The sequence below is a fragment of the Notechis scutatus genome, chromosome 2 (genome assembly GCF_049901735.1).
Source record: "Notechis scutatus isolate UNSWTSFEM ecotype Mainland chromosome 2, rNotScu1.2, whole genome shotgun sequence".
NCBI classification, from domain to species: domain Eukaryota; kingdom Metazoa; phylum Chordata; class Lepidosauria; order Squamata; family Elapidae; genus Notechis; species Notechis scutatus.
In genome coordinates this window covers 135030336-135055856 of record NC_142010.1, presented here as the reverse complement: position 1 = coordinate 135055856, position 25521 = coordinate 135030336, and the positions used below count along the sequence as shown (strand labels likewise).

At 39.7% G+C, this 25521-nt stretch overlaps 1 protein-coding gene across 1 annotated transcript in view; it reads left to right on the top strand.

The window, feature by feature from the left end:
• Nucleotides 1–21125, top strand: part of ANKRD52 (ankyrin repeat domain 52) — a 63825-nt gene extending 42700 nt beyond the window's left edge. Inside the window, exons 19-28 of the mRNA XM_087956281.1 lie at nt 150–237; nt 2886–3003; nt 4384–4603; nt 7472–7559; nt 9703–9786; nt 10766–10911; nt 12717–12799; nt 15191–15273; nt 17501–17592; nt 19640–21125. Coding sequence (XP_087812407.1) covers nt 150–237; nt 2886–3003; nt 4384–4603; nt 7472–7559; nt 9703–9786; nt 10766–10911; nt 12717–12799; nt 15191–15273; nt 17501–17592; nt 19640–19884 — 1247 coding nt within the window. The 3' untranslated portion in view covers nt 19885–21125. The remainder of the gene's footprint in view (nt 1–149; nt 238–2885; nt 3004–4383; nt 4604–7471; nt 7560–9702; nt 9787–10765; nt 10912–12716; nt 12800–15190; nt 15274–17500; nt 17593–19639) is intronic.
• Nucleotides 21126–25521: the final 4396 nt, after the last annotated feature.

The window sequence follows — 25521 nt, the reverse complement described above, 5'->3', positions numbered from 1 at the left end:
CCCCAAATCCGATTCAGGATGGATGGGGATTCTTTCTCTTGGTTGCTCCTGCAAAACAGACTTGGGACGTCCACTGGATCTTTAAAGAAACGACAATTATTAAGAAGCAGGAAATCCTGTTCATTATATTCTCATTTTATTTCTTACAGCTGCCTATGGGAACACAGATTCCCTACATCTTCTCATTGACAGCGGGGAGAGAGTTGACATCACTGATGTCATGGACATCCATGGACAGTAAGTCTCCAGTTATTATTATTGTGTGTGTGTGTGTGTCTGTGTATGTATATGTATATATTTGGACTATAAGTCATTCCAGTGGCAAGCAGGGATAGGCTTGTTCCTTACAAATTCCAGTTTACTGTACAAATCCGAAGCAGGGCTACATATACTGCCAGCTGGTCTCTGAATGACTCTGGGTAATAAAAGGCTGGAGAGCCAGCTTGAACCCCAATACAGAGAAGAGAGAGTTCTTACTCATTTGGGAGTGAGCTTCTATGCTGAGGAGAAACACCTAAAATAACATTTCCCCTTTAAAGATCTGGTTTGCAGTTGGCAAGTCTTTCTAGATCCAGCATTGAAGTTGGTGAGTCGAGTAGCATTAGTGAAAAGGATAAGATTTTAAAAAATACTTCTGCCAGTAAATTCCCTTTCTTTAGAGGGGAGACAGATGGCTTTCGTGATTTATGTGCTTATGTAATCCCAAAAGTTCATTATTATGATATGCTTTTTATGGAGCAAATCTTCAAGCTATTCAAGAAATTTCATCTGGCCCAGGATACAGAGCACAGGTACCGAGTGATGCCTCCATATGCAAACAATTTCACTATTTCCAGTAATTAATTCAAAGTTTCTGCAAGGGTGTGTTGTGGTCCGCCAGGGGCCTGCAGAGCTGGCTGCAGAGTCAGACAGTGGGGAGGAACATGGACCAGTACTGGAGTCTGGGGAGGACTCAGACAAGGGATCTGCGTCCAACACGGAGAGTTATGTGCTGACTCCGGAGCCTCCAGAATCTTGACATCAGTGAGGCAGAGGAACAGAGGGAGCCTGTTCCCAGTGCGCACTTGTGCAGAGCTGCCAGAAGGAAAGAACAGTTAAGACAAAAGGGGAGTCAGGCTTGGAGATGATTGGCCCCTCCCATAAGACAAAAAGGAGGAGCAAAGGGACATGAGCCTTTGCAGGAAGCAACTTTGTTCGTTCTGGTCGATTTAAAATCTGAAGCTCTGTGTTGACTTTGTGCTCCATTTGGCCTTGTACAGCTAATAGGTAATTTAGTCATTAGCAGCATTTCAAGGGAGATAAAGGTGGGTGCTTATCAGCCTTATCCCGAAAGACTGTGACAGACTTCTGTTGGACTATTCATAAACTAGGACTCATTACAGGCTGTAAATGCATGTAATTCACAGCCATTGAAATAAAAACAAGGTTTTGGGGCACAGCGTGTGATTGTTACTGTCTCAGGAAGCCTTGGTCAGCACAGGGTATATGTTTTATATGACAAAAAACCTGATATGGCAGCCTTATCTTATACAGCAGAGGTGCCAAACTTCCGGCCCGTGGGCCAGATGTGTCATGCTGTCCACGCCCGGTTTAGCGGAGTGGGGAAAAAGTCATGATATGTCACATGGGCCACCTTGACCACACGAGTTTGACACCCCTGTTATATAGCCTGCTCAATGCTCTTTGATCACCAACAGGCAACTTTTGTGCCACCTCCCATAGGACATCAGATCTCTAGAATATATATTTCTATCTCCATGAGGGGGCCTATATGCTATGGCAAAAACTTAGTAGAGTTTGAGATAGACTTCTCCACCTTACCATTTATTTATTATTAATTTATTATTGAACTTATTTGCTTAAATGACACTTAAATTTGTTTATCTAGATCTTTTAATAATAGTTTTAGTGTGTTTTATTTTCTAATTATTTTAAAATGTCCTATTTTGTCATTTTAATCATTTTCACAAAATCTATTTTAAATTGCATTTCTCCTAAGGAGCAGTTGGCATACAAATATTCTGAATAAATTAAAATATTTCTTTTTTACTTACTTAGAAACCGTCATGATCAGATTTGATTCCTAGCCATTTAAAATATAATTACAAATAGAACATCATTAAAACCTCAAAAGTAGCTCTGTACAAACGAGTTTTCTTCTGCTAATCATCATTTTTAATGCAAAATCTTTCCCTTCTACTTGCTATCTATAATGGAAAAAAAAATCTCAGAACCGAGAACCCAATTTGTTTCTATAGACGAAGATGCACTGAAATAAGCTTTCTTTAGTGCAAAGCTACAGCCAGAAGCTTTCTCAGTATATTCCACCCAAATGGCTTTTCCATTCCTGCTTCTTTTTCTTCTTTTCTAAAATTGGCAATAGCAACTAGAAGCGCTAACTCTTTCTGACCTTGATTTTCTGTGTGACATCTTGAATAAGAATGCTCGATTTAAATTTATAGAATTGTTACAATTTTAATCTGACTACTAAAAATAGGAGAGTAACCATAACAATAGTACTTTTACATTTTAATCAGAATTAAATATATGAATTCAAATTTAGCTTAGTCCTATTGCCACTCACTTTCTCAATTACAGCCTTTGGCATGATGTTTGCCAGTTTTCAGATTATTTTTTTAAAAAAATATAACCGTAACCTCATTTTTCAGCCCTCAGAAGTAATCATAACATATTAATGAAACTAATTGCTTTGTAGAAACTTCTTGGAATTAAATACTTTTTATTTTTGAGTTTCCCTTTTATTTTAACAACTGGGTTACTCAGTCCATTCTGCCCTTCATAAAGATAGAGCTTGTTTTCTAAATTAGGGATGAGCCAAATTAGTAAATCAATAGGTGCCTGACCTATTCTTACTTTTCTCACAGGACCCCATTGATGTTGGCAATCATGAATGGCCATGTAGATTGTGTCCATCTCTTACTAGAGAAGGGATCCACAGTGGATGCAGCAGACAGAAGAGGCAGGACTGCACTGCACCGGGGGGTAAGTGGAGGAATAGTTCTATGTTGAATTGATTGAACAAGATCCTGAAATAGTCTTGTAGTTTTGGATGTGGAAAATGAGACATTTAAGTGTTTCACACTTCAAGCCAATTGGAGTATAGTGAGTAGATCGTTGTCTGTTCCTCATCTTTGAATTGTCACACTTTTTGATTCCAGAGAGCATGCTTGGAATTTGGTGTACTGTACAGGTATTCCTCATTTCCCAACCATTTGCTCTGTGACCAGAGTTACAACATTGGTGAAAAAAATAACTTCAAAGATCATTTGTAACCTTTGCAGCATCCTTCAGTCATGCAATTGCCATTATAGTCAGTACAGGTTGTCCTGTGTTTGACCAGTGTACTTTTTCCCCTTTATTGCCTTCTTGCAGAGCAGAGATTGGATAAAAATCTGTTCTTGAAACAGATTTCAAGAGAGTAAACTTATACCCATCAAAAGCAGTGCAATTGCACTGGCAACCAAAAAAAGATCAGGCAAAGGAGAGGTGGTCTACCAAAATAATTGTTGTTGGTTTTTTTTGCCTCCCCTTTCTCTCGCAATGAAGTGAAGAGATTGGAGCAAAAGGGATTTCAAGAGCATGAGTGGGTTGCATACTGCATGCATGGCTCCCAGCCTCAGCTGTGGCACGATCACATTGCTTTTGATGTGTGCAAGACTGTAAGCAGACATTCCAAAGGGCGGAGTGGTGATGGTGGTGGTAAGAAGCAAACAAGAATCAAACGTGTGAAACAACAAGAGTAATGTTGACTCCTTCCTGAAAAGAAAGGGTTGCGTTCATGTGATTTTCTACTTAGCTATTGCTTCACTTAGTGGTAGAGTTGCCAATTCCAGTTAAGGTCGTTAAGCAAGGACTACCTGTATGAATATTGTAAACATGCTTGTGCTGGAAAGGAATATTTAGAAAAAGAAATGCTAGTTGAGCAACACCAGTTTTAATGCGAAAATAAAAGTTTCTATCGTTTATAGTGCAAGAATTATTGTTATTATTACATGGTACTTGGATTACAAGACTGACTTACTTTGACCATGTCATGAGTGCAAATTCATTGGAGAAGTTAATGGTGCTAGGAATGGTTCGTGGAACAAGGAAGAAGGAGCAAGCAAAGAGCTTGCTGGCTTGATATCATCAAAACTGATACAAAGGTGAATTTCCAACAACTGAAAGAAGCCGTGCTTGACAGGGTAGCATGGAAAGCACGTACCTATAAAGTAACCAAGAATCGGATAGGACTGAATGATTAATCCAACAACTCTTGACTTATTATTGAATAAAATATTTTGAGTGCCTACTTTGCAAGTCTTACTTCCACTTGTGATAGATACTTTTTCCCCCTCATTGCTTGCTGTCCCTTTTTTGTAGGCTGTTACTGGCTGTGAAGACTGCCTTGCAACACTGCTGGACCATGATGCCTTTGTATTGTGTCGGGATTTCAAGGGCCGGACCCCGATCCATTTTGCCTCGGTGTGTGGGCATTCTGAAATCCTGAGGACCTTGCTGCAGGCAGCGCTCTCTACTGACCCTCTGGACTCTGTAGTGGACTATAGTGGCTATTCACCAATGCACTGGGCTTCATACAGTGGTAAGAATGTAGAGATTCATGCATACCTTCCTTCGTTATTTTCTTCTGCCAGAGAGAGACTATAATAAGATCTGTCCGATTAAATCACTGCTACAACACTGGGCAAAGTTAATTGCTGTAATACCACATGATGGTTGCAGAAGAAAACTTGTGATGGATAAAACTATGGATGTTCAACAATTTTATGCAGCCTATTTACCTGAACGGTGATTACATCTCTAGCAGATTCAGTGGCTCATTAGATTGTAGGATAGACCATTCCTTCTCCAAGTCATCTGTCAAGATCTTTTAGATTACTCGTGGCAAATATCTGGAGAGTGCAGTTTAATTTCATTGGATTCCCAGGTGCTGTGTGGGTTATATGACTATGGGAGATTACCAGCGTGAATGGTGTCCATATTTTCTGCCTATAGGGGGGATTTTGGTGTGCAAAATAAGAGTTCCCAAGCCTTCCAAAAATCCTACTTAAAATCTGCTCTCGGGCCCAGAAGGAATCCCGTGGGTCACAAATGGCTGATGGAACAGTTTGTCCACTCTTGTTCTAGATTGTATCTTGTTCATAGTGGCTTTAGTGGACCAAAATTGAAGATTGCTCCTCTTCAGTATCCAAATCTTTTCAGCTGTTTTACTGCAGAAGAATTCAGTGGTGGTGGGTAATTGTCTTTCTGGCAAGCATATCTGCTATCACTGATTTCTCATTGTGGATCATCTGATAAACATCTCCAGAAACTCTGTGGACTCTTTGAAAAAACATTCTTGTGAGGGAATATTAGAAGTTGCATTTTTTTGCATTCATGTATTGATTTTGATTAATTTGTATTTCCTTACTTCAAATCAAATCAAATCAACTCAGCTCTAAACTTCAATTAAAATCTAACTTCTAATCCTACCTGGCCGTTTAGAAGCACTTCACTGTAATTCTGAATTGAATGGTGTTGAAGTGTCAGATTTCTGATTATTGTAATGCTGACATGGAAGAAGGAATAATGCTTCAGGAAAGTCTGTGTGTTTGAGTGCATGTCTTGTATTCCAACTTGAATTCATTAAGCCATTTTTCCTGTTATGATATATAAACACTGCCTTTGTTGCAGACTGGCTCATTTAAATCAAGATTCAAAAAAGTATAGCTATTAACTTCCAATTTCAGCTTGTGTTAAAGCTGCGCAAACATCTGAAAGCTGATACATACAGGTGAAACTCGAAAAATTAGAATATCATGCAAAAGTTCATTTATTTCAGTAATGCAACTTAAAAGGTGAACCTAATATATGAGATAGACTCATTACATGCAAAGCAAGATGGTTCAAGATGTGATTTGTCATAATTGTGAGGATTATGGCTTACAGCTTATGAAAACCCCAAATCTACAATCTCAGAAAATTAGAATATTACATGCAATCAATAAAACAAGGATTGTACATAGAACAATATTGGACCTCTGAAAAGTATAAGCATGCAAATGTACTCAGTACCTGGTTTGGACCCCTTTTGCAGCAATGACTGCCTCAATGCGGCGTGGCATGGAAGCTATCAGCCTATGGCACTGCTGAGGTGTTATGGAAGACCAGGATGCTTCAATAGCGGCCTTCAGCTCTTCTGCATTGTTCGGTCTCATGTCTCTCATCTTTCTCTTGGCAATGCCCCCTAGATTCTCTATGGGGTTCAGGTCAGGCAAGTTTGCTGGCCAATCAAGCACAGTAATCCAACGGTCATTGAACCAGGTTTTGGTGCTTTTGGCAGTGTAGGCAGGTGCCAAGTCCTGCTGGAAAATGAAGTCAGCATCCCCATAAAGCTCGTCTGTGGAAGGAAGCATGAAGTGCTCCAAAATCTCCTGATAGATGGCTGCGTTGACCCTGGACTTAATGAAGCACAGTGGACCAACACCAGCAGATGACATGGCTCCCCAAATCAACATAGACTGTGGAAACTTCACACTGGACTTAAGCATCTTGCAGTGTGTGTCTCTCCATTCTTCCTCCAGATTCTGTCCTTGGTTTCCAAATGAGATGCAAAAGTTGCTCTCATCAGAAAAGAGGACATTGGATCACTGAGCAACAGATCAATTCTGTTTTTCTTTAGCCCAGGTAAGACGCTTCTGACATTTGTTGTTCAGGAGCGGCTTGACAAAGAGGAATACAACATTTGAAGCCCATGTGCAGGATCAGTCTGTGTGCGGTGGCTCTTGATGCACTGACTCCAGCCTCAGTCCACTCCTTGTGAAAGTCCCCAACACTTTTGAATGGCCTTTTCCTGACAATCCTCTCCAGGCTGTGGTCATCCCAGCTGCTTGTGCACCTTTTTCTTCCACACTTTTCCCTTCCACATAACTTTCTATTAATGTGCTTTGATACAGCACTTTGGGAACATCCAACTTCTTTTGCAATTACCTTTTGAGGCTTTCCCTCCTTATGGAGGGTGTCAATGATGGTTTTCTGCACAACTGTCAGGTCATCAGTCTTTCCCATGATTGTGCTTCCTACTGAACCTGACTGAGAGACCATTTAAAGGCTCAGGAACCCCTTGCAGGTGTTATGGCTTAATTAGCTGGTTAGAGTGGGACACTTTGAGCCTAGAATATTGAACCTTTTCACAATATTCTAATTTTCTGAGATTGTGGATTTGGGATTTTCATGAGCTGTAAGCCATAATCATCTCAATTATGACACATCACGGCTTGAACTAGCTTGCTTTGCATGTAATGAGACTATCTCATATATTAGGTTCACCTTTTAAGTTGCATTACTGAAATAAATGAACATTTGCACGATATTCTAATTTTTCGAGTTTCACCTGTAGAAACCCTTGATTTTGCCTATAAAAAAAGCCATGGGGTTATATGATCTAATAAATTCTCTTCTCTCTTTCCAGGGCATGAAGATTGTCTTGAATTGTTACTTGAACACAATCCATTTGCATACCTAGAAGGAAACCCCTTTACTCCATTGCACTGTGCAGTGTAAGTCTTGGTAGACCCTGGAGACGAAGGGTGTGTTTGTGCAAATGCATTAGGATAAGCCTTTCTAAGCAAAGTGAGATGTGGATTGTGCTTTTCAAGTACAGTTCGAAAGTGTCACTGAAAACTGCATTCCTGCTTTGGATTACCCTTAGGCCAGTATACAGGGTTGGGCTGCTGGGGGTTCTCAGGGGTTTGGGAGAACCCCTAGCTAAGATTCTGTGCAGTTTGGAGAACCCCCAAATCCCGCTCCTGCCTGGCCCCGCCCCCCTCCCAGGAGTCCCCACGTGGCCTGTTTTGGATGTAGGTAAGTGCAGGGCACACGCGGAGGCTCAGGGAGGGCGAAAAACGGGCCTAGCGGAAGTTCGGGAAGGGCCTCCAGAGCCTGTGAAGGCCGTTTTCGTCCTCCCGGAGGTTGAGGAAAGCCTCCGGAGCCCAGGGAGGGCAAACCCCCCCCTCCCCGCCATGGTGCAGGAGGCCAACTATGCCACACCCACCATGACCATGCCTACCCAGCAATCAGGCAAAGAAACTCCTTGCTAAAATTTTTGAAGCCCACCCTTGACTTTTAAATTTTGAAGATTTTATCAAATTACAGATAACAGAATGAATTCTGCAGAGCAAAATGCCAGGTTCGAATATTAGCTCTCTTTTCCATGAATACTTCTGGGCCTCCAATGAACTACACTGGAAGCCTTAAAAAAAAAAAAAAAATGAAGTTAGCTATTGCATGCAGCCCAGACCTATTGTAAGAAATACGCTTGCCCAAAAAAGAAGACAAAAGGTTAAGGAGCAATTTACCCCTTTACTTTCTAGGAAATAAGCGATTTCTTGCCTGTTAAATGATTTCTTGCCTGACTCCATATGCTGTTGGCTTGCAGTTCCCATCTACTCCAGTAGCTAGCAGAAGCAGAAAATTTTAGTCCAATAACATCTGGGGACTCAGTATCAGAAAAAAAAATACACACAGTATAGGGAGTCCTTGATTTACGATCACAACTGAGCCCAAAATGTTTGTTGCTAAGCGAGACAGCTGTTAAGTGGATTTTGCCCCATTTCACTACCTTTCTTGCAACGGTTGTTAGGTGAACCACGGCAGTTGTTAAGTTAGTAACATGGCTGTGAAGTGAATCTGGCTTCCCCTGTAGACTTTGCTCCTCAGAAAGTCGCAAAAGAAGGTCACATGACTCACGGCATACTGCAACCATCATAAATATGAAACCGTTGCCAAGAATCTGAATTTTGATCATGTGACCATGAGGATGTTGAAAGAGTCGTAAGTGTGAAAAAACCCATAAATCCCTTTTTTCAGTGCTGTTGTAACTTCAGTCACTCAATGAAACATTGTAAGTTGAGAACTACCTGTATTTGACTTGCAACCATTCATTTAGTGATTGTTTGAAGTTACAGCTGCTCTGAAAATAATGACTTACAGCCAGTCCTCACACTTACGACCATTGAAGCATGCTCACAGTCACATAATCAAAATTTGGGCACTTACTTGGCAGCTGGCGTATTTTTACAATGGTTGCCTTATCCGAGGGTCATGTGATTGCCATTTGCAACCTTCCCAGCTGGCTTCCCCATAATTGGGGGAAGCCAGGATCCCTTAACAATTGCATGATTCATTCACTTAGTAATTGCAGGGATAACAACTGTGGCAGAAAATAGATTGTAAAATTTGAATGTGACTCATATAACAGCTGCCTTCAATAGCAGTGGAAATTCTAATCCTAAATGAGGTCATAAGTTGAGGACTACCTCTATTTTGAAACCTACAATTTAGCCATGGAATGGTTATTTCACATCACTAACACAACAGTGGCATTCAAGGCCTACAAATTCAACAAGGAATTGCTAAGCAGGACCGAATAGCAGATTCCTCTGGTGGCTTACTCCTTAGCTTTTACTTATTTTTTTTTCCACCCAAAAAGAAAGTAGATTAAAGTTAATAGGGAATTTTCTTGAATGAATTGTCCAAAATTTGGAGCATTTTGACTGATGGGAATTTTCCCTGTCTGTTTTGTACCTCTAAAATCCAGATTCAGTAGAGAGGTCTGGAAATGCTGTTGCACTTGTTTGTCACCCTGAAATAAATAAAATCAACCAATGCTTGCTTGCTTCTCACACTTACTTTCTTCTCCAGAATTAACAACCAGGATGGCACCGCTGAGATGCTTGTTGAAGCATTGGGTGCCAAGATTGTTAATAGCAGAGATGCCAAAGGAAGGTGAGTGATTGTGTCTTCCTCTTCTTGAGGTGGACGCACTAGTTAGATTGCTCCATATCACTGATCGGATCATCATTTGAATGGGAGATATCCCTTCAAGATAACACTACAGAGACTAAAGAAATTCAGCAGCATGGATTTCGGTGTCTTAACTGTTATAGTTTCTGTCTTACATAGTGCAAAAAACCCAGGCTCCATTCCATGAAGTCCATTCCATGATATGAAATTCAAGAGAGTTTAAATCTGAATTACCATTGTGTGTATCAAATGCTAGACAAATGGATTTTGATCTGATATGCTCTAGCATCCTTATATGTGAGTGGCAAGGATCACTAACTTTTTCATGGCTTGGACCTGCTCACAAAATCCAGTGTGATTGCCTTTACACTTCCTTAATTTACTGACATCTCACAAGTTGGAAGTCAGGCAATTATTGGGAGTCCAGCAGGCATTTCATTTGCCAACCCTGATCTTCTTGCACTTTCAAATAATGCTAAAAACACCTATTGCTACTAATTATTGTACAAGGGACCTAAATTAAAGTTTACCATCAGTTTCTTAAGATATATGTCTCTCTGTGTGTTTATTACAGGAAATACGTGTTTGCTGTCAATAGCAACGTGGTAATCTTATCGTAAACAAATTTATGTCCTGCCATTCTTATTCTTGTTTTTCTACCTCTTTAATCATTATTCAATTAAGTTTCATTAAGATGTGACAATTGAAAGCAAGTTTTAATTTGGGTTTTGCTATGCACTTATGCATGAAAGCAGAACGTTTGCTTTCAGTGGATACTATGCATCTTCTAAAAATAAAGTTGAGAGATCATGCAGTGAGAAGCTAGAATACTAAAATAAATAAAGTATGTGGAATATTTTTTTAAATGAAAGCAATGCTGTATAATTTACCAATAGTGCATCTAAAAAAATAAGAGTTCTTTTTGAAAGCATGTCAAGTCCGTCTTTCCTCTTCTTCCAAGGACCCCCCTTCACGCTGCTGCCTTTGCAGACAACATCCATGGTTTACAATTGCTTTTGCAACACCAGGCTGAGGTAGATGGAACTGACCAATCGGGGAGGACCCCTCTTATGATGGCTGCTGAAAATGGCCAGACAGCAGCAGTTGGTTAGTGGTGCATCTTCTGTATTTATGCTTTTCTGTCTTTCTTTTCCCCCAACCATCCTATCATGCTTTTTCTCTGAAATCAGCTTAAGAGAGAATCCATAAAAATACTTGGTATGTATCTCTGAAGTCTTCTCTTGGTTCACCATAGATCCAATACTGTCTGGTTCAGTTTCCTGCCAAGCTCATTTCTGATAATACATTTGACTAATTGTTCCAAAGATGCTTTTTCAAAAGGCATCTGGACTTTCTGGTTTTTCTTTGACGGTGTTTCGCTTCTCGTCCAGCTTATACTGAGCTGAAGAAGCTTCTTGGATGAGAAGCAAAACTTCTTCAAAGAGAAACTAAAAAGTCCAGTTGCCTCTTGAGAAAGTACCTTTGGGACAACCATGGCCTGCATGACTGAGAATCTCCATAGACATTTGATAATTGTTTTGTAAAGATATTGACATTGTAGCTATTCTGTTGGTTTTGGGAATAGCTTTCTGTAGTTACTTTCAATTTACTTTTTCCTTCTTAGTCTATTGTAGTCATCTTTCTGTCTATCATCATCCTAGGGAGGAATTAGGAGCAGTACTTGAGCTCATGTGAGCACTTCCATGAGTTTTGCATGATATTTTTGTGCATTTTTTTTCTCCCATCATCCAGAAATAGCAACAATATGCTGCTTTCCTCCAGCATCTGTGACATAATATGGATTGCTACACTTTGCCTCACTCTAGACCAGTACTCCCCAACCACCAGGCTGTGACCCATTCAAAACCAGGTTGGACAAGCAGCATGCAAGCATGCATAGCTCCACTTGCACGCCCATTACTTGTGCAAATGGGCCTGCATGCATGAGTGCACTCACCTGCTGCTTGCATGAAACCATCTTCTCTTCCCTCCCCGCTGCCATTGCCGGTCCACAAACGGAAAGATTGGGAACCACTGCTCTAGACTCAAGTCTGCCTTGGCTTGCAGGGGGAAACAAGAAGATCACCTGAAAAGTCTCTGATTATTTGAGTGCAGGATTCTTTCCAACCTAGAGGATGGTTGAGAGTAGAGGAGCTAACTGCTGCTTAAAGTCCGCTCCTAGTTATTCTTAAGAAATCTCCTAAACTATCTCTTTGCAATTTTGGAGTGGCAAATCATTCACAAACAGATTTCAAGCATAGAACCATTATGAAGGTCTATGGAGATTCTTCGAGTCATGGTTGTCTCAAAGGCACTTTTCAAAAAGCAACTACACTATGTCTTCATCCAGAACTAATGAAGTTTCTTGGATGAGAAGCAAAACGTCGTCTTGTTCCTCAAGGAAGAATACATAATCCAGTTACCTTTTGAGACAACCATTATGATGCCTTCCTCCATCACATTTTGTAACATGTAAAGGTTATAACTGTGGAATGGTTTAATGTTATTTGAGGGTAAAGTATATTGTCCCATAAAAAGATAAGAGCAAAAAAGAAATGTCACAAACCAGTGCATTGACTCTCTGTATCTCGAGATACAGAGTTTAACTTCAGTTCCTTTCCTTTTTGGTTGACCTTTCTGCCTTGACGATAGAACTTTGAAATGTCTTCTCCAATATGATTCCCCTTCTGGCAAAAGCCAAATTATCTCAGAAGAGGACAGTGACATCAATCTAGTGGTATAGAAATTATCTGTCTTGATTTTTGGATTAAGCTGCCCTGCTTTTTCATTTTTCCCATTTGCCATTTTAATGTTGGAAGTTGACTTCTATGACTTTGGGGTTAATGGCTTATAAGAATCTTTTAAATAAATAAAGGCACAATCTTTCATGTTTCATTTCCATACATTTTCAGAGTTCCTGCTGTACAGAGCAAAAGCTGATCTAACTGTGCTAGATGTCAACAAGAACACAGCTCTTCACCTGGCCTGCAGTAAGGTATACTGTCCAAAAGTGGGACTTATAAAATTGATTTTTGAGACTATCTTCTGTAGAGTTTAAGATGCAATGTTGGAATATTATGATGCAAGTGATGCTAGATGTGATTAAATTACCTTATTTCCAAATAATGAGTTTATGTGATTTGATTTTTATTGGGAAGAAGAAAAGTGGCCCACTAGGTATGTATGGCAATGTTGCTGTTTTTTAAAAAAATGTTTATTAATAATTTACATACAGTAAAAGACAAGAAAAGGAGGGAGGAAGGAAGGTAATTTATGAAATATAATGAGTTTTTTTCAATTAATTTTAATTGCAACAGTAAAAACTAATGCAAGTAAAAGAAAAGTATAAACAAAGAAAAAATAAAACATGCAAGGGCGAAAAAGATATAAAGAAAAGAGGATAGTAAAGAAATAGAAAAGTGACTACTAGCCTTCATCACAAGGGCAAACAATTTTAGTAACTTTTCACCTTTTAAATCACAAATAATCTCTTTTTTTGCCATACCCCATTTCTTTATAAATAAATCCATATAAAGCATTGTAATTTCAGTCCTGGTGTCAGCAAAAGTCTACCAAAAGTTACCAAAAACAACAAGTTTAAATAAATTATTTAACTTTGATCAGATAAATCAACTTTATATTCATTTCTTTTACTCCTAACACTCTCAATCTTTAATCCATTCAGATAATGCTATGGAACTTGATTTCATTTCTGTTTTGTCTCTTCTCATGAGTTTCTTTGAAACTTTAATAAGATTCTTTTGTAAGTCCAATGTAGAAAAATTATCCAGGTTACTCTCTTATTTTATTGTTTGTATGTCCCTTTTAACTACTAAAACAACCCATTTCTTCTGTATGTCCAGTGTAACATCTTTTTCCATGTCACTCTGGTAACTTGTCATTGTAAATCCACATTCAGCTCATTCTGTTTTGTGAGGTAAAACTTATTCCTCTTCCCTAATATCCTTTAGACACAGTATATCCCTAGAGGCAAATATTGCTGTTGACATTGTTACTATTATCTTCTGATTGCACTTTTCAAAAATGCCCTTCGATATTTCCAATGTTAGAATATTTTGCACCATTCTGTAGCTATTAAAGTTTATGTTATTTTTATCCTTTAATTGAAATATTTAGTTTTAAAAGCTTACCGTATGTTTTTAAAACAATTCAACTTTCCTACGGAAAGAATTCTTCATAAGTCCAATTCCAAAATTTTATTTCAAATATATCTGGAACCATTTATAACTTTCTAAAATCACTCTTAATTAACTTTTTGCTCTTTATTTTTTTAAAGTTGTTAAGTTTGTAGGTTTTTTTAAATTAAGGATTGAAGGCACACTCATCCAGTATTTTCAGACTTGTCTCTCCAAAGGTTTCTAATAGCTGAAAGGTAGTTAATAAGCAATTTTTGAATGTGATTAGAAAAGAAACTTAATGTCCTTTTAAAGGTGCCATCCAAAGTTTCAGCAAGATCATTATACCCTTGTTTCCCAATGCTTAAAACCCACTGGATGCTGTAATCTCCTTGGAAGGAGCAACTGTTTGAAGTATTTTTGGGTGATCTCTCATCCTCTTTGTGCAGAGAAATTTAAAAAAAAACAGGTCTACTCACTGGGTTTTCATTCATTGCTGTGATTATGAGCTCTGGTTTTTGCAAAGCCATTTAGTCTTACCATTTCTACAGAATGGAATGAATGAAAGAAAAAAATGAAACTACCTAAAATTATGATTTCTGATCTTTTCAGTATATAATCTGATATACAAGTCTCATCACCCCCTCATTTAATTCATATTTTTTTTAAAATCTTCAAACCCATAAATCATTTTGTTTTGTCTTTCAGCAAAAATTCCATATATGGTTTCCATTCTTTTGGAAAACTTATCTAGAAATGATTTTTATGGTTGTAAGAGAATGATAACTGAAGGCCAGAAGTCTGCCAATGAATCCTAAATCCTTGAGAAAAACCTTTTGGTGATACTGGTACATGGGCAGTATTGTTGGTTTCCTGTTTTATTGCTGAACTCACGCTAATAGAGCAAATGTAATCTTCATTTTCTCCCACTAGGAGACAGTGCAGCATAATTTCAAATAGAAACAATCCATCAGCAGACAATATTTTCCAGCTCCTTTGTCATACTTTAACATCCTCCATTCAAACCATTGCTTAAAGTTTAGAATTTTTCTACTGGGGAAATTCCTGTTTCTGTTCCATGTTAATTCTATCCTTTATATCCAGGCTTACTTTATTGTAGCCCATTGTGGCAATGGGCACATATGTTTACTTGCATGAAAGGACCATGATAAGAAACCTGTGTCATATTCTTTATCAGAATTAAATTGCAGAGCTGAGTGCAATTTCCGACTTTTATCTTTTCTTTCCAGGGTCATGAAAAGTGTGCCTTGTTGATTCTGGGGGAAACCCAAGACCTTGGCCTTATCAATGCAACAAACAGTGCTCTACAGATGTAAGTGCTCACACAGCCTATGGAAATTAGCAGGTTTCTTTCCTTCACTTTATTTCCTACCAAATATTACTAAAAATGAGTCAGCAAAAGCATCTTTAGCTGATTCTAATGTGGGAAGAAAACCTCTTTTGCATTTGGGAAGACATTTTGATTATGTCTAGCATAAAGCTCTTATTAGAGGTTGATTTTACATGTCAAAGTCCCAAATAAATGTACATTTGAAAACCCCTATGTCCTATGAGATGTCATTGAATCCTACTGAAAATGAAACAAATAAAGGAGAAAACTTCTACCTTAATTATGGGAAGATTAAATGTTTTCAATATTTCCTACCGAAACGTGGCTTTGCATAAGAAGTTGCCTCAGTTTAAGTTTGAATGAGTAACCCACTACTACTTACTCTGATGGGCAGAAATTTTTTCTTCCTTTTGAGTTGATAGCCAAGATTATATCTGGGGTGGTGGTGGTGGGGAGTTTTTAGGATTATTATTACATATTATAATTGTCCTAGTTCCTCAGCCTATCACAAATCTTTTCTCTTAAGTGTTTAAACTTAAGCTTCCAAAATCTAACGGCATGAATGAACAGGAATCTAAACAATCTTTCAAAGCTTTACATGTCTTGGCGGAGATATAGGATACTTTTGATTCTGAGATTTAACATTTTGGAAAAGTATCTCTGAGGTAATCAGTCACATTGAAAATTCTATTTAATGGACTTAATCCAGTGCAGAGTCTTGCTGCTTAATGCAGGATGGTGAAGGGAAATACTTCTGGATTAAATTGTAGAGTTGGCTTATACCATAGAGGCCTAAATAAATGAGAATGGAGACACAGGGTAAAATATTTCCACTTTTGACAACTTCGTGTCTCTGCATTAACAGACAGTATCTGGAAAAAGGACAAAATGTTGCTACTCCTATGATTAAATGCCAGTTGTACTATCTGTAGTAGGGATGTTGGACCCACAACTGCAGGATGCTCCAGCATACAAGTAATCCTTGACTTGCAACCTTCATTCAACAACTATTTGAAATTACCATGGTGCTGAAAAAGTGGACTTAGGACCTGTGCCCAAAGTCAGACATTGCAACGCAGAAACGCACACACATGCACACACACTCACATAATCAAAGTGTAGATATTTGGAAGCCCACCTATACTTAAAACTGCAGAGCGTTTTTATCTCCCCCTCCCACACTATTTTATTTATTCAACAAATTTAGTCATTGCCTATCTCACTTTCCATATGAGTCTGGGCAGTTTACAGATACAAATCATAAAACCGTATAAAAGAGACATTGTTAAAAGCAAAAGCAGAGTGAAGAACAAAATAAGAACAGAGTTTTAAAAAAACAAGCTAAAAGTTGGAGGGAATGCCCACAAACCATCAAAAGAGCACTGTTTGTCACAATGCTCTTTTGGTCACCATGCACAGTGGCACTCAGCAGCAGGAGGACTGGGAGTGAAGTGGAGGCCTGGAGCTTTTAGCAATCTCAGCCAGCTGCTCCCATCCCCAGGCCTCTTCTTCAGCCCCAGCCCTGATGCTGCCAGCTCAAGCCCCATCCCACTGGCCTTCGCTGTCTGACACCGTTCTCCAAAGTTATGCTTCCCATTCTTGCAATCCTTGAGAAACCTCCCTGCCTTCCCCATGTCTTCCAAGAACAGGAAGTGTTCCCCAAGTCATGTGTCCCATTTGTTCACATTCTCACACCACCCTCATAAACAGCAGGATGGGAGTAGGTTAGAAACATATTTACTTGTTTCTATTTATTTAAAAAGATTTGTATGGCCACCCGTCTAAAACAACTCTGGGTCACTCACACCTTGATCCTTGGGCTGACAAGAGTTGCAGTGAAGCTCCATACATGTAGATCAGGCTAAGGGCAGCTGTACATTGAGCCCCAGAGTACACTTAGTTTTTCTGAGCCATTTTTTCACTTCACAAATCCTTCCAGTGCCAGATTTTATGTTGCTACATGGTATGGCTAAAATGATGATGCTTATGATGATGATATGGTGTACGTATTTGGAGGGGCACACGAAAGTGAGTTGTGAAGAAGGGAAGGTCCTGTTAGTGCAATGGCAGTGGAATGTACAAATCCAAGTAAATATTAAACATATCTCTTTGCAAGGAGGAGAGCAGTGAAGTGAGCTTGGGGTGCAAGAGTTCTCTTATTGAATTTGGCCAATAGCATAACCATCCTTTCTCTTCTCACTGCACACAGGCCACTCCATATTGCAGCTCGAAACGGATTGGCCTCTGTTGTCCAGGCTCTGCTGAGCAGAGGTGCCACTGTGCTTGCTGTGGATGAAGAAGGTATGAATCACTCACATCTGGAAGCTCAAGGCAGGGGTTCATTTAGTATGGGAGGGGAACAACGAAGTTTGATGTAGTAAAGATACCCGTCAAGGCAGAAAATCAAGAGTCCAGGCAGTTCAAATGAATTCATAGGTTTATTGTTAGCTAAAACTCTCTACAGGAATCTGAACTACTAACAATCCAAGCAAATTGGTCGCAGATAAGAGTCAATGGAATTCAAGGTGGGCTGGACTTAGACCTCTTATGGACTTGAAGGGACTTGAGACTGATAACACGTTTGACTCCCCCACCCCACCCCGACTCAGCCTGATCAATACCTGCAATACCTATCTTAGTCTGTCTAAAGCAACTTTCCAATCTGGCACACTCTCCAGATGTGTTGTAACTATCCCAGAAATTCTAGCCTTCACAGCCAATGGAATTATGAGAGTTCCAGTTGTAAAGGTGGAAGTTTAGTGTAGTGATTCTTTGTCTCTCAAGACAGAATACAACATTATGAATTATTGTGTACAGGGATTCACATTCCTCAGAAATAATATGTAGAGTTGGAAAATACAGCTTTTCCTCCAGCCCTTTGATTAAGATGGTATGTTTGTGTAATAGAGTATTATTTTGCTCATGCTAAGTACACTTGTTATTTTTTCCAGTGGTGGTGGTTCTTATCTATTTTTAGTATTGTATGCCTTCCAGGGTTAATATGAAACCAGGTGGTTTCATAAAGGACCTGCATATTATAAAAATGAGGATATAGCGATATAGAAATATAGAGAGGGTTTTCTTACCTACCCCACGAAAATGAAACTCAGTGGCTGATGTTAAGGACAAGAAGATTTTTGAGAAGTTAAAAATGATTTACAGAGCACTTGGTTCAACTGTGATATTTGTTGCCATGAGTTAGTTTGCGGATGCTTCACTTAGATTGTTTGAAAAGGGAATGAAGCAGATTCATGGCTGTCAGAGCAGGAAGTCTTCAACTTAGGGCCACAATTGGGACCAGAATCTTGGTTATTGAGCAAAGTGGTCATTAAGTGAGATGTCCAATGACTTCTTTGCTCAGTGACTGCCATCTGGCAGTCCAGTTGTAATTGTTGAGCAGTCTCATTCATTAAGAGGATGGAGTGCCAGGTAAGGGAGTAGGGAGTGCCTCGGTGGGGGACAGGGACACTGGGAGGTCTGGCATAGGCTGTGCATGAGGATCTGTCATCTTAGGAGCTGAAAATCCTACCTGCCGAAACCCAAGCGGGATTTTCAGCCCATAGGTTGGAAAGAGACTTGTGTGTGACCTATGCTGGGCCTCTCACATCCCCCTGAAGCACCTCCACACTCCTTATATTACCATGCTGCCTCTCCTCTAAGAAGCTAAAAACCCTGCTTGGATTTTTAGCTGCCTCTCATCCCTGGGGACTGGCTGAAAGAGCTCCCCCCTGAACAGTTTCAGCTCTGTGACTGCTTGGATTTCAGTAAGGAGCTCTTTCAGCCAGTCTCTTGTCGGCAAGTGACAGCGGCTTGCAACCTTTCTTGCTGACTTGCCCATTGACTTTCTGGGGAAGGCAGCAGAGAAGATTGCAAATTGTGATCACATGATTGCAGGGTGCTTGGCAACTGGTCATAAGTGAATAGGTTGCCAAGCATCCAGATTGCAATCACATGACCTCTGTGTGTGTGTGTGTGTGTGTGTGTGAGCGAGAGAGAGAGACAGAGACCTTTTGCAATGGTCCGATGTACTTTATAAGCTGTAAAGTACCTTTTCTGAGGCCCCTGTTAATTCGAACCGTGATAAGTCGAGGACTACCATATCTCTTAGCCTTAATGGCTGTCTCCTGTTTCCTGAATTTTAAGTAGGGATGAAATTGAAACAGTATCATCTTAAAAGCACCTCCTTGTGTTGAAAATACATAGTCGATATTTAACGCAAGGAATTCTGAACAAATAGTCCAAACCATCCCTTTAATTTGTAATCTGTTGGCCCCTTTTCCCCCATGAATGGCTTTGCTTTTGTTGCTGCTGCTGCTGTCGTGGAACTGAATTTGTTTGTCTTTTCCAGGCCATACCCCAGCCTTGGCTTGTGCCCCCAACAAAGACGTTGCTGACTGCCTGGCACTTATCCTTTCCACCATGAAGCCTTTTCCACCTAAAGACGCCATCAGCCCTTTCAGCTTCAACCTCCTCAAGAACTGCGGCATTGCTGCCAAGACAGCCGCCTGCAGCTCCCTGCCCAACGGGAACAGCTGCCCCTACACCAAGGATAGGCACAATGCCATCGGCTTAGATGGCTGTTATTCGGAATAGCTTAAAAAAAAAAAACCATGATGGGTGATCTAGTATCTCTTCTATTTATTTAGGAATTCTATCAATATAGGACACTTTAAAGGAGAACAAGACTGGGAATGGGCCTTCCAAAAGGTCCTAGGAACCAAAAAAAAAAAAAGGAAAGGAAAGAGGGGGAAAAAAAAACCTAGAGAAAGTGATCTCAGCTTCTGCACCCTACCTAGATACTTGCTTTGACCGCTAGCATTTCTTTTGCTATCAAAATTAACAAAGAGAAGTGTGGGTTTTCAGACACATCCTTTTTAAGATGTTTTTGTTTAAAATTACTCTGTGAAGCTTTAAAAAAAAAAATCTGCTTGGTATTCTTCTTTCCCTTGCTATTTGCCAAAGGGTATTGCCCGATTCTTCTGAGTTCAATGTTTTTAAGCAGCCCACCTTTTTCAGTCTAATTCCTCAAGGCTTGATGCTTTGAGTGAAGAGCCAATTCAATTTATTTCATGCAGCGGGTTGTGGCACCCAGCCGAAGGACCTGAATTTGACCATCTTCCACTGTGTCTCCCACACTTCCCCTCTGTTAGGCCCCCTTATCATTTGGGAGCCTTTTTTTTTCTGTGCCCTCGGAATAAAAATAATTCCGAGGGACCCAGCAGGATAGGCAGGGAGCAGAAGCCTGAATTGCTGCTGCTTTTTTGTTTTGCATTTTGGAACGAGGACAGGGAGGTTGGTCAGTGAGGGGACCGCCAAGAAGGGCAGCAGCCACTGGCAAAGGGCCACTGTCGTTGCTTCTTCCCGTATGGTAACTTCTGTTTGTTTGTTAGTTTGTTGTGCTCGCCCCTTTTTGATTCCAGTGAGAAACACTTGAACTTAGAACTACTGTACCTGGATACTCAGATACTTTAGGCAGCTCGTAGTCCCTTGCGGGCACCGTGGATGCTGTTGCCCAGCCAACGCGGTTCTTCTTTATGAAAAAAACAAAACTTGTGTATGCGCTGCCAGAATTATCCCAACCACATCAGGCACTTTAGGGATCTTCTGTTTTTGGAGGCTGGGGTTTTTGTGGGGTTTTTTTTTGGGTGGGGGGAGAGGGAAGGTTATCGGGATTGCAAAGTGTTGCATCCCCAAAAGAGAATTTATTTTGTGGTTTCCCCCTGCCTCACTCCCGTCTCTGTGTTGTGCAGTGTTTCCCATTAGACAAGTCAGTGTTGCCTAAAAAAGTTATTTATAAAGAAGCAAGCATTTTATCTTTTGAAAAACAGCAAAAAGGGGGGAAAAAGAAAAAAGCTTTTTGCAAGGAGAACAATGCACTTCAGAATCTTACAATCCTACATTCGTATTTATAATTTTTCCAACTAGAATAATATCCAGCAGGTTTCATTAAGGTGTGTGTATCTGTCTATCCGTCCATCCATGGGTGGGGCTAGTATGAGTGCGTATTTTTTATTTTAAAATTCCTATTTATTACACATTTTGAGTGTGTGCACTGTTTTTCTTTTTGTACTATAAACTGTTATCGTGTAGAAACTAACAAAAAAAAAAAAAAGATTACCATATCACAAAGTATGTTCCAAGCCAAAGACTGGGATGTAGCAATCAGATGAAAGCTGCTGGGGCAAAACTTTATGACCTAATAATTTTTTCCATCGTTTTCCCAGTCCTGCAGTACTGTGGTAGGCTTGGGACTGCATTTAGCAGAACATGTGAATTTTCAAGAATGAATTATTCCAAGGCATATAGTATGTTTGGACCAGCAAGCTTTAAGGCTACTAACCCTGGGAAACAACTGGTTTTTATCCCCCCCAAATCTTCTTACAGACTCTCTTTGATTGTTAAGGAGAATATATGAGCCAGCTGTAGACTTGAATTCTTTTGCACCATGGTGCATTTTACACTTTGACAATGTATAGGAATTTAAAATCCAGAATTTAAACGGGCAGGCAAACTATACCTCCTCTGCCCTGGCCTTTTCATTACCAGATTTATGATGCAGAGTGAACACCAATGCAATTGCTAGAACCCGTATTTATTTGCATTGACTGGTTTTCCAAAATAAAAATAATAATAGAAGAATCAGGAAACAGCCAATTTAGAGAGTGTGGCTAATGGCTAGATATTTCAAAGGGGAGAGTTGAATCCGGAAGTGAGAAAAGATGATGATGATGAAATAATGTGTAGACAAGACACAAAACCCTTCCTTTTGGCACTGTTTGAATTTACCAAAGCCAAATTCCTACAGCCAAATGACACAGCCACTATCTTGCCCTTTGCCAAGCAGTGCATTTTTAAAAGGATATAATCACTTTCTTTTTCTTCTCTTTTTATGGAGCCTTCCTCTGCCCTCCCCCCAGCCTCCCCCCCCCATGGGTTTTGTAGACTAGGGCGCTACTAGCTTAGCTGTTTCGTCTTTCTTGGGTTCCCAAGGACTCTTGAGAAATCTTTTCATTTTGCAGCTGCCGGGTAATGAGCATATTAAAAGTTTCAATGCACTTGCCAAAAAAGCACAGCAGACAGCCTGTTGCAGATTGGCCATTAATGTTTTCACTGCACTATGGTTGGGTTACTTTTCTCTGTTCTCGGTTGCTCCACATTCTCTACCTTGAAAGAAAGTGTTAAACCTTTCTACACCAAATACCTCATTGTTGGAATAGAAATGAACAAAACTTGAATTAAAGATTCCTCTTTTCCCCTGTCCTCCACTTTTTGATGAGAAAGGTCCTTTTCGGCATCCTGTAGAAGGAGAGCTGAAAACAAAACAAAACCACTTGTTTACATTTTATTAGGTACTAGCAATTTACTTCTTTCAAATTGCCTAATTTTATTTTAGCCTTCTAAGCGCAATTTTTTGTGACACCCCCCAAAAAAAAAAAAAAAGGACATAAGTTGGGAGGGCCAAAGTAAGTCTGAAGCCACTTTTGGTCATTGATTTCTTTTCAAGGGCTAAATGAATAATCCTTTAAAAGCAGAAACTGGGCTGAGACATTTGTAGGAAAATGGATGGGGGAGGTCCAGTGTTCCTTGCAGTGCTGAGAATTAGGAGGCCTTCCCAGAAGAGGTGCAATGGTTTAAACCAGTCCAACCTTGGCAACTTTTAAGACTTGTGGACTTCAACTCCCAGAATTCCTCAGCCAATTCTGGGAGTTGAAGTCCACAGGTCTGTATTCACCCCAAGCCATGTCTTTGTGGCCTGGAGGAATGTGGACTCATTGAGAAATCCTAGCACAGTTTGTTCTTACAGAAGAGAGAGAAACCCATTTTCCCCCCCTTTTACTTCTGTGTATTGAATTGTAGTTGCTTTTGTAGCAGTTTTTTGGAATGAATATAGCTTGAATGGTTTATAATTTCTACAAGAGGTCTTGAACCAAGGTGAAGCTTCCATGGACCACAGTCCTTAGAGAGCAGAGATGATACCTTCTCAGTGTTTATGTTTTGTTTTTTAAAAAAGCAGGAATGAAATTTGAAGGAAGGGACAGAAGCTGAGATACAATCAGCTTTCTGAGATAAGTTTTAGAATAAGGGAATTTCCTAACCCTACCGTCAGATGAATTGGGCTGGCATCAATTTTATTACGTTACCTCCTTATATTAGAACTGTCGTGGGTTTGTGCAGGACTTCTTTTGCTGAACTGATGAAAAATAATCAGGCAGGATCTTCTTTTTAATTGCATTCTTGCCAAAAAAAAAAAAAAAAGGGCATTCCCTTTCTTACATTTCACCCTAAAAATTGAAGATATGACAATCAATGTGATCTTTTTAAGGGCTTCAGTGTACTTAGCTCTGTAGCATTGCACATTATTATATTTCTAGTGTTCCGTTTAGCTTTTTCCTTTTCCTTAAAAATGATGGCAAAGAAAAAAAAATGGAGTGGAAACAATTCCAGCAGCGCATATCTAAATTAATATATTTTGTCACTTTTTAAAAACAAAACAAATGGAGGCAGCATTTGGGTTGGGTGGGAAGAAATGTGGCCAGCTCTATTTTAGTTGCCAGTCTTGTTCTCCTTTAATGCTGTAACATGTACATTTTGACAGCACAGCTTGACAGTTTTAAGTAATAATTCAAATGTCTGGTGGTAATAACTTGCATTATTGTGCTAAGATGAGAGTTGGTTTTCCCTGGTGCATTGTAAAAGAGGGCTGGAGGCAAACTTCCTTTTTTACTTCCTGTCTTTTCTCCCACCACCCCTTCCCTCCAGTATTCTGCAAGCACATTTAACTTCCTGGTGTGCAGTATTTTACACAGGGTTGGGAGAAAACGGGGAGTGGGGGCAGAAGAGGATTTTGCTTACAGCTTCTTCCTGTTGCCATCTTATTTAGGAATGGCATAAAATCTATTTTAGCCGTGCATCCTTCTTTGCATCTTAGAAGACCCTGCTCCTAATATTTCTGGATGGTTTTTTTCTTTTCACTTGTCTCAAAAAGCAATCATGGGGCTTCCCTTCTTAACCAATCCAAATAAGGAAGTTTTTCTCCAACCACCTTTCTCCGAAGCACTTGCTTTACAAGTTTAAAAAAAAAGCACTTTTGTTTAAAAGCATGAGGGTCTGATTTCCCCCCTTTTATAAACAACCTATAGGAGAAAGGCCAGCAAGGGAATACGGGATCAAGAAAAGCCTATTTTCCTTTTTGTCCCTCCCCCCACTTTAAACAAAAACAAAAAATGTCTGTTGGGTGGGAGGTGGGTGGAGAATTATTTTAATTTACTTCCGGGCTCTAGAGTCATGGTTCTAGGGTTCAGAGAATTAGAACAAAGGGAAGTTGTGTTTTAAAAAATAAACAGCACAAATACATTTCAGCTTGACAAGTGTATTTGCACTGCCATTGTTAGATAAATGGGCCTTCCGCTGGGAGCCCAGCTGAGCCATATAACTATTGACAAACACTGAATGTAAATGTCCTTGTAGAGGGCAAGTACTGAGAAGCGATAAATTGATCATATATTCCTAAGTGGGCACTTCAGCGAATTTAAAATAATTTAACCTGATAAAACGATGCTGTTCCTTTTTTCTAAAAATGACTTTATTTTGTTTACTTTTCCCCAGGGGTTGCTGGAGCTTAAGAAAACCCATTTGTAGCATTGTTATTGTTCATTACTTTTACACTCTCTTTGTCCTCTTTCCCCCACCCTTGCCCAAGGAATTCAAAATCATGGGATATAGACATCCCACTCTTAATATTTCTAAAGAGCTGTAATGTAAGAAGTGAATTATGAACTTACAGGATTGGAATCTGTGTCCCTGAAAGTGATATGTAGATTAGCACCCACAACCCTTGTATATTATCTAGTCTGGTTCCTTGGTTTGGTACAGTGGATTACCAAAGGGGCCTCTCTCTGGTTAGCTTCTGTACAGGCTAAAGGCGCAAGAGACTTCTTCAAATCTCCTTTAGGGCTAATGCTCACTTTGTATTGAGAGCTAGATCCAAACATTTTGGCTTCCTTCTGATAGGAATGTGATAGTTGATCCAAGGACATGCCAGAATACCTTGCAGGTAGGCAAATTGGAGTGGAAAAATTCCTCTTAATGATAGGAATTTTTAAACTCCAGCCAATATAAGGTATTCTGGCACAGCTATGAACCTTAATGTGAGCAATCTTTTTTTTTAAAAAAATCAGTTATTAAAATAAATATCCAAGCACGTAATCTTCCCTTCTCTTCTTGTTGAGT